At 35.6% G+C, this 14,983-nt stretch overlaps 2 protein-coding genes across 6 annotated transcripts in view; one reads left to right on the forward strand and one right to left on the reverse strand.

The window, feature by feature from the left end:
• Positions 1-4,074, forward strand: part of CDC40 (cell division cycle 40) — a 63,847-nt gene extending 59,773 nt beyond the window's left edge. For both annotated transcript variants that reach the window (XM_077162643.1, XM_077162642.1), the window contains 2 exons: positions 963-1,107; positions 2,083-4,074. In XM_077162643.1, coding sequence (XP_077018758.1) covers positions 963-1,107; positions 2,083-2,260 — 323 coding nt within the window. In that variant the 3' untranslated portion in view covers positions 2,261-4,074. The remainder of the gene's footprint in view (positions 1-962; positions 1,108-2,082) is intronic.
• A 3,596-nt stretch (positions 4,075-7,670) lies between these two features.
• METTL24 (methyltransferase like 24) overlaps positions 7,671-14,983 on the reverse strand; it is a 133,638-nt gene continuing 126,325 nt past the window's right edge. For all 4 annotated transcript variants that reach the window (XM_077162647.1, XM_077162650.1, XM_077162649.1 and 1 more), the window contains one exon: positions 7,671-10,336. In XM_077162647.1, coding sequence (XP_077018762.1) covers positions 10,022-10,336 — 315 coding nt within the window. In that variant the 3' untranslated portion in view covers positions 7,671-10,021. The remainder of the gene's footprint in view (positions 10,337-14,983) is intronic.

Raw genomic sequence — 14,983 nt, forward strand, 5'->3', positions numbered from 1 at the left:
GCATCTAAGAATTTCCATTTGAGAATCCAGTTGTTTTTTCGTAATTCTCCTTCTAACAGAATTATGTTCAAAAACTCATTTAATGATTTATTGTAAACTTTTTTTTTCCTTTCATGAAATAGGCAATTGAGGTCTGATTTCCCATAATAGGACTATCTTACCAATTCACTATAAAAGATTTTCTCAGGCAAAAGTAAAAAAGATGAATCTGTTTAGTACTGTCCCATTCAATAATCCATTGCCTTTTAAGAACAAGGTAATTTGTGCTGCAGATATACTGGCAGTATACTGATATAATTACAGCTCTTAAATGAGGGTATTAAAATGGAGGATCTGGTATTTGGGGAACATCTTCATCAAAGCCGTGGTTAACTCACATAGCTACTGGAGATGTAGAGCAAGGAAGAGGAGGCAAGGACAAGTTTGCTCTTCTATCTGGGCATCTGTCACAAACAGATTGGTGATTGTTGTCACATTTGCTATGATTTTTATTAGGAAAGAACAACTCAGCTGGGTCCTATCTTGATATTCATATATTCTTTGTCACATTTATTTGTGTATCTCCATGTACGTAGTGTTTTAAACTGTCTTATCACAAGCAATGTGTCCACACTTACCACAAATTAATTTCATTTCATGAAATTTTAGTTTAGTTCTATTAAGCCTAAAATAGGAATTTCAGTATTTCTCTATTTAACCAAAAAAAAAAAAGGAAAAGAAAGGTTTTATATGGTACTCAATGAGATAAACTTATATGAGCAAAATCCATTACTGTACTAAATACATATCTCTTGCCAGTGAGAGATATTTGAAACACTTTACAGGTTGTATGGTAAATGTATTTCCTATTATAAAGTAGCTGGGAACAAAAGAATACTAGCAGTGAATATTTTAAAAATAAAATTAAAAGCATTTTAAAATTTTTCAGTCTCTCTAAAATGTCTCATTTATTGTATTTACAGGGAAATGGCTAGCATGCCAATCGATGGACAACCAAATCTTAATTTTTGGAGCACAGAACAGATTTAGATTAAATAAGAAAAAAATTTTTAAAGGGCATATGGTAGCAGGATATGCTTGTCAGGTAGACTTTTCACCAGACATGAGGTAAGTCTTTTAATCTATCTTTATATTCACATATGATGATATAAGCTACTATTATACAAATAATAGGACTTTACAAATACTTTTTATTATATAATTATAAGAGAAATCTAAAAACTCCCAAAAGGCAGGAACAAGGCATGAAAATTAACATTTTGATTTTTTTTTTAGTTCTTCAGTATATCTTATTTTATGTAGCCCTATAACCTTTAACCATGTATAAATCACTGTCTGTATGACCAAAGCCTTATTTTCTCTCTGCTTTTCAAAACAAGGCTAAGCAGACTGTAATCACTCTATTGCTGCAACTGAATGAGCACCAGAGAATTAATTCTGTATTGCAGTATTGAACTAATAGCTTATCTGAAACTTGTCTAGCCTCAGATTCAGCTTCTGAATATTTCTAGGTCACACTGAATTTGTGAAGCCTAGCGTCTTTCTAAAGAATAAAACTCTGCATTCATTCCCTCATTTTTGGCTAAAATATATAGGTACAAGTAATTCAGAAATCTGTGGACCTCTTATGTTTAGCCTGGTCCTGGGGCCTAGAGTCTTATTTCTGGGCCAGTCTTAGATGTTATTTGCAACATATTGGAGTCCAAAATTAATTATGACAATGGAAGAGTCTAGTACCATTGAACTGTTCTAAATGTGTCAGTGGCGATATGTGAACTTGGTCCCTTACACTGTTTCTGACTGTCTAGAAACTAATTGAGATACTTCATTCTTTGAGGGCCCTGGGAGTACAGTCTTCACAGTTAAACATAATTTATAGATTGGTAGCTAAATGGAGAGATTTTCCGGTAGCACTTTAAATTATAGACAACTTCAAGCCATATCTTGTTATTCTCACTGAGTGTTGTACATTCACATTGGTTTTATCATGCTAAGGTAGAAAAATTCTTTCTCTGTTCCTCATCCCACTTCACCAGTTTAAGCTCTTTAAATAACTTGAATTTATTTTTCTTCTGATTATAGCTACGTGATTTCAGGAGATGGAAATGGAAAATTAAACATTTGGGACTGGAAGACCACAAAACTCTATAGTAGATTTAAAGCTCATGATAAAGTGTGTATAGGTGCAGTATGGCATCCTCATGAAACATCCAAGGTCATAACATGTGGTTGGGATGGTCTCATTAAATTGTGGGATTAATTCCATCAACCCCTCAACTAGGATCTTTTTTTTGATCCAATGTCATATTTAACTGTATTTAATTATTAAATATGTTGGGTGACAACTTGATTTACAGATAATGTTTTCCTGACATGGCCTTATGAAAGTTGACCCCTTGTTTTGAAAAAATAATTTTGTAAATTGAACACATATAATTTCATTGGCAACTTCATTTTGATCTTTATTGACGTCATTTATATAGGGAATTACCATTGACTTTCTATTTGACAGCAAGTAGTTCATCATTGGTGGACAGTTTGAGTTTACCCCCATGACTATACTGAAAAGGAAGGGTCTTAATGGAGTTGGTGTTCTAGAGGAGGTAATGTAATTGATGAACAGTAAGTCAGAAAGAAACCATATATTTAACCCCTTCAACAAAAAGGGTCAGTAAAGAAGAGTGGTGATGTAATTTAACATAAATCTGAAAGAAAGATAAAGCCACCCAGAACTTTGTTCCCATTATTTCTTTTTAATGGGTCAAGTTCTAATATTTTGGCTTCATGAGTTCTACTATTTTTGATGGTATATGTTGTATATTTTAGTTATAAACCAGCAATCTTCTTTGCAGCATTCCTCCAATAATTAAACAATGTAAAATAAAAATCAGTCCAAAGAGTTATTTCCTTGACTCTCTTCCTGATCATTATAGACAGAACTATATATATTTAATCAGAAAATTACATTATTTTGGAAGATAAAACAAGAGAATGAGCCAAGACTTTGAATTTTATTTTTATCACTATCAGTACAGACCTGGCTACATTTCAGAAATCAGGATCGCCTAGTTCATTGCTTCACTGCTGTTACTACTGAAATACCTACTCCTCATTGAAGCTAAGATAGGAGAGTATAGTCCAAAATGTCAACTTGTCATTGCCTTGAAGTCATATATTTTATCTTTAAAACAATTCTGATTTTGCTTGTGAACCTTTTAAGATAGGAAAAATTTTAAACTTCTTTCCAAGTTTTTGAAGAAAATTGATACTCCAGGAAGATGCTAAGGTTTCCCAGTTTAAGAATCAGTGATTGTGGTTAAAAAAAAATGTTTTAAAACTTCAAAATCTAATTCAAGATAGCCTCTTGAATACAGTACCTAATAGCACTTTAGTTTGACAAGCCATTTCTCCTGTTTTATTACAAATCTGTGTTAGATGTTTAAATGTGGTTTGAAATACCTCAGTACCATGCTGGAAAAGATTGGTTGATCGCTACTTAAGGTGCTGACTTGGAGATCAAAATCATGAGTGTTGCTATCCTAAGGACATTAAGCACTGAGTCCTTTGCTATCAGTAGCAGTCATTATCCCTGCCCACAGAGAACTCTTACTTTTAAAAATTAAAATTAAAAATTAGGCCCAGTATATGTGACCAGGCCTTATAGCCACATATACATGAATTTCAAAGAAGAAAATAGAAAAATAATAAAAGTAGAGAGACATTTTTGGGATGTGCAAGAGTTAAAAGAAATAAGTACACATTGCCTAGCTGTTTCTGTATTTGCCAGGAAGGGTGGCAGATTTCTCAATAGGAAGTTTTCAGATATGACTTTTTCTTTAGTCCCATCCACTGGCTTTAACAAATGTGAATTACTGAAGTGTGATGGGGTAAAAAAAATTGATCATTGACTTAAACTGTCTTGTTCAGCACCAGTATTGTACGTTACCAATCATAACTTCTAAATTTTCATTTATTTTATTGTTTTTGACTGTTTCTAAACTAAGTAACTGTATATAAAAGTTGTCTCTTTTTAAAAAGATCGTATTTTTAAATAAAGCATTTTTTTGTAGAAAATGTTATTGAAATGTTCATCTTTATTCTCCTTCTAAGTCTTAACTCTGCTGAGACACCACATACAACCATTTACATATTTCAAATGGGTCTCTTTGACATTACTGGAAAAAAGTGCTTTAGAGGCTGGCGTAGTATGCTCAGGTGTATGAATGGGTTTATTCTAATTAAATTATAAAAATACAGGCATTCAGTTCCCGATGCTTGCCCATGCAAAAAAAAAAAAAAATACAGGCAGTGCCCTCAAAGCACACAGAGGAGGTTTAATGCATTACATATTTTTTTCATTTAGCAGTGGCAGGGAGTCAGGAGTTCTCTATTTTAGAGTCCAAAAACAAGGGGGGTTCTTTTCCAGCACAAAAATATCTAAAGATCATGTTGCTACTGGACTTAAGGGTTACTATCTAGCTTCTTTTCCTTTGCAACTCATTTATTTGTCATACCCAGGACAGACTTCCTTCCTAAAAACTAGAATAAAAGAGATACTTTAGTGAAAACTTTAATTGAATGAATATTTAAATATGAAAGCCCAAATTGGGATTATTTTTGTGTTAAATAAGGAGCCAGTTTTAAGATAAAGATTAGGAAGTAGCATCAAACAGACACTTTCTAGGTAGAAAAGCATAGTGATTCTTGAGGATATATTGTGGTGGGGCTGGTTGGTGTCCTTGACATATTTATAAATTACCTGAAAGAGAACATTGACAGTGAAATATCAAAACCCTGGATGACCAGTTTCATGGGTCCCTTCCTTTAGAGGTGGATTTCCATCACTTCCTCTTAGAATTGTGCCCATAAACATGTTTCTTTAGCTCATAGTTGTCAGTCTTGAGAACACAATACCTTTTCCAGCCTGTTTTACTCCTTACTCAACAACTATGTCTTTATTAGTCATCTGTCCTACAAAACCAATGTGGCTTTAATCTTTTTTTTTTTTTTTTTAGAAATACTAGCTCCTATCCTTGGCTGAAACGGCTTCATATCCTTATACCTTCCTTCTCTCATAAACTGAAAATTTTTCTCCATGCTAATAAGAATGTAATTTTATACACAGACTCCAAAAAATATATATTTTCCAGGAATTGTTGAGAAGAAAGAGCAATGAGAAAGGAAGATTCAGGTGTAATATTCTGCGACTTAGATGCCTAATAATAATTGAGCCTTAAAAGCTTAACTCTTTAATCCCCAGGACAAGAAGATCTCAAGTTTAACATGCAGAAATGGGGACTACCATATGCAATGCAGTAAAGATGTCAATAAAAGGACAAATTGTGCCTAAATTTGTCTTAACCAAAATGAGACACAGTGACCCATCTAAATTCCAAAAGTATTTTTAATGCCAGGAAAAAAGAAAAAAAACAACTTCAGTAAAAATGGTGAAATATTTTCATAGAAAATTCCAATGCAAATTAGCTTTTTTCATTCATATTTAACAAACAACCACCTTTGACCCAGCAACCTCCATGTAGGCACTGAGACTACACACATGGTTACCCTCATAAAGATTACAGTTTGGTAGGATAGACAGATACTATACCAACAGATATACTGCTTGTACAACAGTACAAGGAGTGTGAAGATAGGGAGTAGAGGGAACTGCAGACACATAGTAAGGGGCCTGAAATTGGGGGTCCCTGAGGAAATGATGACATAAGCTCTTTGAGAAATATTTTCTAATATAGATCACTAATAACTTATTTTTATTGATATAAAATTGTGGTTTCTCATTAATATTGTAGAACCCATCTGTACTTGTGTTTATTATGCTCAGGGGTGATATTAAAAATAATGACCCCCAAGACAGGGACACAGATCAGTTAGAGTAGAAGTAACCAATGTGCTGAGGCCGGGTCCTAGAGGCTGCTTCTTGTACTGTTAACCCATTAATTGCTCAATCATAGGGAGGCCCAGGGGTCCTGTGGGAAGGGCTATAGTAGAAAGGGACCCACTGGGAAGCTCAGGGCCACAGCCATTTACCAACCACTATAAAACTACTGGCACATATTGATTGGCTATCAGTCTTGCATATACTTAGCTTCTCTGTTGAAATAGTCCAGGTTAGAATTCAAACTTGACCCCAAAAATCCCTTATTTCAAAGAATTTTCTTGCACAATACCAATCACTAAGAAAAACTTAGAGTGTTTTAAAATATTTTATGATTTATATGCTAGTTACAGCAGAAAAGAACAATTACATTAATTGATCTTGGAGGTGCCATTTTATTGTTAAGTATAATAAATCTATCTAATGGAGGCCCTCATTTTTAAACTAGCAAAAGATGATGAGCCTGGCTTCCTGGTATTAAATCCAAGCTTATCAAAATCCAAACATGTAATACTTAGAAAATACAAATCTTGTACTATTATTTACTAAAAGATCTTATAACCAAAGCAGAAACACTTACATGAATGACTGATTTGGACTAAACACTGTAAATTCATGAATTTATTCTTGTTCTACCCTGATTTAAGTATTAGTGGACTTTCAGTCAATTCATTTATCGATGGCTCTCTTCATTTTTGAATATGTCAGATAGTTACAAGTATTTATATGATAACCTATTACAACTGCATCAAATGCAATCACTCTAAGAAAAGGGCAAGGGGTAATTGATTTGCTTTGACTTTAGTCTCAAAACAGCAGTTTCAGAAGTTTTAATGTGCTAAAAGGCAACTTCTGAAACTCATGTCTTTCACTTTAAAAAAGGATAGTTCTATTATTTGATAAGAGCAGTATTAAATTCATGTTTTCAGAAACATTTATGAAGACTACTTTGGTAATGAGGAGATGTACATCACAGGTATTTACATCTTTACTCCTTTAATTGCAGGCCAAAGACTAGTTTTAGGCACAAGTCCAATTGTACTACAGTTCCAAGGAGATTTTACCCCTTCTAATACCCAGGAGGAACGTGCCAGGTATTGGGATGAACCAGAGCAAAAGCCCCTTTCAGGTTTTGCAACAGTTTTTCTGGCAGCTGAAATATATTGACAGAGAAGTGCCTGAATCTCCAAATTTCTTCAGTGAGCCTATACTTGGTGGGCATTTTTCAGTCAAGTAGATTAAATTAAGCAAACCTGCATGCCACAAGATGATCCCAGCTCGAACGCATTTACAGGTTTGGTCTAAATGTATGTGTAGTCTCCCCCCACCACCACCCCCTTTAGTTAATAGTAGGGAGGCAAAAATGTGCCCTTAGGATACTGCATCTTACATTTGGTAAAGGCTATGTAAGCAACCTTGTGGAGAGGACTCGAACATGAGTTTGGGGATCTGACCCATTGAGATTTGGATTCCTACTCTACCACCTACTAATCGAGTAATTTTAATAGCTGTTTATCCTCTCAGGGTTTCCTTATTGATATAATTAGGGAAATTACTCTTGCTTGCAGAGTTGTTGGGAAAGTTAAACTATGTAAAATGCCTGACACATAGTAGGCTTTCAATAAATCATAGTTCTTGATTTTATTTAGTTTTTTTTTTTGTTTTTTGCAATTTGTTTGTGTTGCTTTTGTGGAAGTTACAATGGTGGTGATTTGGGTTTTGTCTGTTCTTCAGAAGATCAGACAGGATGTCCCCCAACACCAGTGCTGTGGCAGCCTTGGTCCCTTCTCATGGCCTGTCCAGTGGCTCTCCTTTGTCCTCGAGGGACATTTGGCAATGTTTGGAGAAATCTTCATTGTCACAACTGATGGGGGTGCTATTGGCATCTAGTGGGTAGAGGCCAGAAGTTTCAGTAAGCACTGTACAACTCACAGAACGGCTCCCTCTCCCAAAAAGAATCATCCAGTCCCAAATGGCAAATGCCAAGGTTAAGAAACCCTGACCAACACAATAAGCATAATAAATTCTAGAAGCAGGGAAACCATAGCAAAAGTCAGACTATTCGTTATAAATTTCAAACTGCCCATAACAGGAATGAAGGACATAGGGATAAAATAAGTACAAATAACTACTGAACAGGCGGCCTAGTAGGGGGATGTAGGTGTGTGTATTTGTGATTTCTTGTGAGTGCCTCTTTTTTTAACAACACAAAAATTATTGCTTCAGCTATATATAGTGGGATGAACGCAATGCTCTGCCCCACCAATCTGGAATAAATAGTTAACTCACTGTACAAAGGGAGCTTTTGGTAAGGTCATCAATCTGCAATTCCATGAATTAAGAATCTTGATGTGTGTGTGAACATACCTAAAAGCTCATCAGACTGTACACATTTAAGAGTAGTGTGCTTTTCACACTGTGTATAAAAATTTTTAAAGGTTTAGTTATAAAAAGGTTTACCAGATGTCCTTTAGTGTATAAAATTTTCACAAGTTTTTTTAAAAAAGAACTTATTATGTGATCCAAACAAAAAGTGGGCTAAAGTTAATTCTGTTTTGGAGACTGTCATACAAACTAAAAGTAGAAGCTGCTTTGGTGTTTTTTGGACCCTGCCACACTTTTGAACTGTCTATGTACATCAAAGCAACTGAACTACTATTCAAATCACACTCAAGCTGGTTCTCTCAGCTCAATGATTTTAATGTACTGTGTGTTTTAAAATAAAAACATCATTTTTATTTTAAAAAACCATCAATGCTAATTCAGAAAGCCTTGTTCCCTTTTGACCCCAGATGAGTGAGATCATCCTATTCTAATATATTTTGGCTTCTTACCTGAGGAATGGTATGTATAAACCACTTGAAGAAACAAAAAGCCAGCGCAGAGATTGGAGGGAGGTAAAAAATAGGGAGAAGGAAAAAAGTCTAATAAGGGTTGCTATTCTACTCCCCTACCACACACACACCAATATTATTTTGAACCAACAACGTACATACAGTTTTCATGCTCTCTCATGATATATACTGCCAGAAAATATAAGGTAATAATTTTGGATATGTTAGGATTTTTGAAAAATCATTCATAGGGATGCCTAATCCTCTAAACAAATGATAGGGCTCACGTGAACCACTGAGAACCTGCAGTTTCTGATTAAATTTCTAAAGATGTAGAAATGGTTGATGCTCTTGAAACATTGTATAACTATCCAGGGAAAAGAGAGGCTGTGGTCCTGAGGTCACAAGCTTATGAATGCAACCAACTGACAGTAAAGGAAAACTCACTTAACATTTTTGATAACATATTTACAAGGAAAAAAAATATTTAACAGCATAGGCAGGTCTAGTTGAGAAATCAGGATTGAAGTAAGAAGAGGCAATAGTGAAAACCCCAAAGTCTGCTCTGTGCTTAGTTTCATAGGAACAGAAGGAGATTATGGCTGAGTAGGAAAAGTATCCTGACGTGAAACTCTTGATAGTCTAGTCTTTAAAATTCAGAAGCAGGATTTGGCCGTGTCTGAGTTTCCATTTGTTAGAATCAGGGATTCTTATAAAGCCACAACACGGGCTTCAGCAAAGGCTGATGTGAAATGAATGAAATCCACAATGTTATAGAGGATACTGTTAACAGGGTCAACGCAGATAAATCTTGAAATAGGTGAGAAAGTCAAATGAAAGTAAGCCCTATTTTAAGCAATAGGCAACAGACTCAAGAATCCTATCAACCTAGTAAAACTTGAAAACATAATTTCTTTTTAATGCTGGTGAATTCAGGGGTTATAAATACATAATAAATTTTAGGAAAAACTGGGCTGAGTGGGGAGATTATCTTCCAAGTTAAAGTAGAAGAGGACAAGGATTCCCACTCTGTCAAAAGGCAAAGAGCCCAGGGCTAGGTGAATGGGGGTTGACTCTGTGGCAATTCCTATGTTCCTATCTTCAAGTATTCACCATGCCATGACCACGTGTCAGGAACCAGGATACATATACTACAGCGGTGATAACACAATCCCTGGCTGGAGAAAATTACAGACTAATGGAAGACCAGATGAGTAAACAGATAAATAGAAGCACAGATATGCTCCACTTTGCAAATATCTCATTGGGTTCTTGACTTGGTCCCTGTATCCTATTTCCATCTTGTATTCACCCAACTCAGAGTATAACAGCTACTTGCATTGAAAATGTCTTTCTTCAGGAATAGTTGAGGTTTAGATAAGTCTTTGTAACTGTGAAAAAGTCTAAAATCCTTTAGTTCCAACTCTTTCAGGAGGCTGTACCAGAAGCGCACAACGCTGCTGTCACTGCCACTGACCTCAAACCCGGGCCAGTGGAGATGGATCTCAAAGACAAGCTGCCCAATTTGTTCAAGGACATCTTCTAGAATAAGATTTTCCAAAACTTTCCATTCTGCACTTTCCAGATCAGCTTTGAGAACATCAATCTGTAACAAAGAGATGAAATGAAATTAGCAGATGTGATAATTCACTGTTAAAAATACTATCTTGAATTCTACCAAACATTCCAACAAGACTTAAAATCAATTTTGTCCAATTCCAATTCTTAATTCCGCTCAATTCCAATTCTGCTCAACATCAATTCTGCTCCCTAATTCATTCTACGAGGCCAAAATTACCCTCATAGCACAGTCAGATAAAGATACCACAAGAAAAGACTAATATCTCATATGAATATAGATTCAAAAACCCTCAACAAAATACCAGCAAACCAAATCCAATGGCACACTGAAAGGATTATACACCATGATCAAGTGGAATTTATCCCTAGTATGCAAGCATGGTTCAACATAAGAAAATCAAATTAATATAATACACCACATTAACAGAATGGAGGAAAGAAAAAACACATGATAATGTCAACTGATGCAGAAAAGGCATTTGACAAAATTCCTCACCCTTTCTTGAAAAAAATACTTAGAACACTAGGAATAGAAGGAAAATTCCTCAACATGATAAAGGACATATATAGAAAGCCCACAGCTAACAACCCACTTAATAGTGAAAGACTGAAAGATTTCCCTCTAAAGATCAGGAACAAGACAAGGATGGCCACTGTCACTACTGTTATTCAACATTGTACTGGAAGTTCTGCCAGAGCAATTAGACAAGAAAATAAATAACAGGCATCCAAATTGGAAAAGAAGAAATAAAATTCTCCCTGTTTGCAGATGATCCTATATATAGAAAATCCTGAAAAATCTACAACAAAGCTCCTAGAACTAATAAATAAACTCAGCAAAGTGGCAGGGTGTAAGATCAATCCCTCAAAACCAGCAGTGTTTACACCTGCAATGAACAATCAGAAGAAGAAATCAAGAAAATAATTCTATTCACAATAGGAACTAAGAGAATAAAAAAATAGGAATAAGTCTAATCACAGATGTAAAAGACTTGTACACAGAAAACTACTAAACATTGCTAAAAGAAATCAAAGACCTAAATAAATGGGAAGATATTCTGTGTTCATAGATTGGAAGGCTAAATATCATTACAATGTCAACACTACCCAAAGCAATTTATAGATTCAATGTAATCCCAATAAAAATTCCAACAGCCTTTTGCAGAAATGGAAAAGCCAATCATCAAATTTATATGGAAGGGTAAGGGGGACCGAATAGTTAAAGCCATCTTGAAAAAGGACTAAGTTAACGGACTCATGCTTTCCAATTCAAAAACTTATTACAAAGCTACGGTAATCAAAACAGCATGGTACTGGCACAGGGGCAGGCATACAGATCAATGGAATTGAATTAGAAAGCAACCCTCACATTTATGGCCAACTAATTTTTGATAAGGTGCCAAAGACCACTCAACTGAAATTGAATTGTCTCTTTGATAAATAGTTCTGAGAAGACTGAATCTCCATTTGAGAGGGAAAAAAAAGGGGGGGGGGGGGGGGACTGCTACTTCATACCACAACAAAAATCAACTCAAAATAGATCAAGACCTTAATATAAAAGCTAGAACTACCAAACTCCTAGAAGAAAGCATAGAAAAGTGATGGTTTCTTAGCACAAGCAAAAAGAAAAATAGATAAATAGGACCGCATCAAAATTTAAAACTTTGGCACCTCAAAGGACTTTATCATGAAAGTAAAATGACAACCTACACATAAAATTAAATTAATTTTTAGTTAGAGGTCTTTTTCAAATGGTCGCTGATGAAGTGAACTTCTAACCTCACTCTACACCAAATGTTAATATACAAATAATGAAATGCCTGGCTGAAATCATCATGGATCGTCACATTTTCTACCCATTCAGAAATAGATGCCCAGGTAGGAGAAGCCAGAGAATGTGCATCACAGAGCACTGTCCCACGGCCTCTCTCCAACACCCTTTCCCCTGCTCCAAGTATTCAGGGACCAGTGGTATGTAGGAAGGGACAGACTGGGGGCCACCGCTGGCAGGGACCACTGCACTGGCCTTATCTCGCCTCCAACTTCATTAGGACTGGACCCGGCCACAGATCTCAGGAAATGGAGTACTGAACTTTTGAGAAAAGATATAATTTCTTTAGAGCATATATACCAGCACATTAATCTTTAAAAAAAGCAGCAGCATTCTCTGTTTATTTAATGAATAAAATGAGATAAAAAATTTGAAAAGTAGAAGCAGAGAGAAATATCTTACAATTAAGTTATGAGATTCAGCTCCTTTTCGCTGGCTTTGCACAAAATCCATTAGAATGACAAAACTCCGAACACTTCCAGGGAGCTAAGAAAGCCAATACTTATCTAGCGCTTATGTGTACTGGCACTGTGCTAAATGCTTTCTCTTGCAATATGCATTTAATCCTCTTAACGGTTCTGAGAAGGTGATTCAGTTAGTAGCCCTATCTCAAGATTAGGAAACCAGACACCGAAAGTAACTGGTCCCTAGTTACACCCCTGGAGAGGCAGTGGTGAAATTCGAACCCTGTCTGTCTACAAAACCCAGGCTCTTAACAACTACCTAACCGTTGCCTCCAAAAAAAACCACAAAAGGAAAAATGGTAATTCAGAATCCCTAAGAGGGTTTTGATTTGGAAAATAAGGTGATATTTGGAGAGTGAACAAGGGTCAATGAGTAGCAGTATTGCTATCAACATCAACACTTTATATTTGCAGAGCATTTTTCTGATTAAAGAATTACTTTCTCTATACATTATCTCAATAAAACATCCCTACAGGCAGACACATAGATTTGGAAAAGACGAATTTCTGCTACCAAGAAGTCAGGGTGGAAGGGGGGAATAATTTTGACACAGAGGAAAACTGACAGCCTTCAGACACAAATGAGAATAACTGGAATTGAGGTTCTAATTAATTAGACTGCAATGATTCGAATGCAAAGGAGCAAAGGCCGTAGGCACAAGAGGTGACAGCAAAACCTTAAACAGGTCTTCAGGAAGCTGCTGACTGAAGTCACCAATATCCTATCCCATGGAAGTGAAATATATCTTTGCCCGTTTGGAAGGATGGATAATCACTGAGACGCATACTGCCTCGGCTTCTCCTCTCTCAGTGTACGCATGTTTGATAGATTCCTCCTACGAGACTGAGATGTAAAGCAATTATACCATGGAAACACTCCTTGTGTGATTTCTGAACGAGGTGAAGAAGGTGGACAGGAATTATATATAATTGCTCCGAGAAAATGGACCTTGCCCAGGTGTCTGAGAACCGAGAAAATGGACCTTGCCCAGGTGTCTGAGAACCGAGAAAATGGACCTTGCCCGGGTGTCTGAGAACTTGCTGGGAAATAGTTTCCCTCTCATGCCTTGGATCATACCTCCTGGTACACCAGGGAAATTTTGATGGTAACAACTCCAAGAACACAGAGAAGCCTTAGTAAAAGGCTAGCTATCTATAAACAGCTTGTTGGTTCAACGGCTTCAAAATCAAAGAGAAAAAAAAGGAAAACTTTTTTTCATGAAAGGAAATGAACAAAGGCAATTGCTGTGTGAATATACATAAGGCTAAGATAATTCTTGTGGATTGGGTACAGAGTAATTAATTCACTCTTTTTTCATCTCTTCTGCCCTGGCACTCCCATGGCTTTGTTTAATCCTTTAGGTTTTAAGGAGAATACTCCTGGGTTAAGGGTACTTAAGCTTCCAAAAGAAATACTTGATATCAAGTCATCAGGAAATTTTGTAAGTAGTACAGAAAATATCCAAGACTCAAAATCAACGTTTCTTGTATCAATTCACACAGCCAAGCATTTCTTATGTTTCTTTTTTGTTTTGTTTTGTTTTTTTGTTTGTTTGTTTTTTAAAAATTTATTATAATTATTTAGAAATTTTTGCTGTGGTAACATATATGCAACATAAAGTTTCCCATTTTAAATACTTTCAAGTATATAATTGGGTATTAATTACATTCACAATATTGTGCTACCATAATCACCCATCTACTTTCTGTCTATGATTTTGCGTACTTCAGGTATTTAATATAAGTGAACTCACAAATATCTGCCATTTTGTATCTGGCTTATTTCACTCAACATGATGTCTTCAAGGCTTAATGTAGCATGCATTAGAACTTTATTCCTTTTTATGGCTGACCATTGAATCTATATGACACATTTTATTTATCAATTCTATATTTGTGGACACTTGGGTGGCTTCCATCTTTTGGCTATTGTAAATAATTCTGCTGTGAACATTGTGTGCAAGTATCTGTTTGAGTCCCTGTTTTCAATTCTTTTGAATATATACCTAAAAATTGGAATTTCTGGGTCATATGGTAATTCAAAATTTAATTTTCTGAAGAACCACCAAACTGTTTTTCACCATTTTACATTCCGACCATCAATGGATAAGGGTTCTATTTCTCCACGTTCTTGACAACACTTGTTACTTCCTGCTTGTTTTTTTTTTTTTTAATTTTAGCCATTCTTATGTTTCTTGAAGATTTATTTTCAACATGGTTTATATGAGTTTGCATAGAAACCCTGGGCTAATGTATAGCTTGTGGAGTTTATTAGGGTGCATGTGTTCAATAAAGGGTAGAGACAGGGTAAAATTAATCAGCCTAAAATTGACATAAAAAGTATACTGGGGCGGGCCGCGGTGGCTCAGCGGGCAAG

Source organism: Tamandua tetradactyla, chromosome 5 (assembly GCF_023851605.1).
Source record: "Tamandua tetradactyla isolate mTamTet1 chromosome 5, mTamTet1.pri, whole genome shotgun sequence".
NCBI lineage: Eukaryota > Metazoa > Chordata > Mammalia > Pilosa > Myrmecophagidae > Tamandua > Tamandua tetradactyla.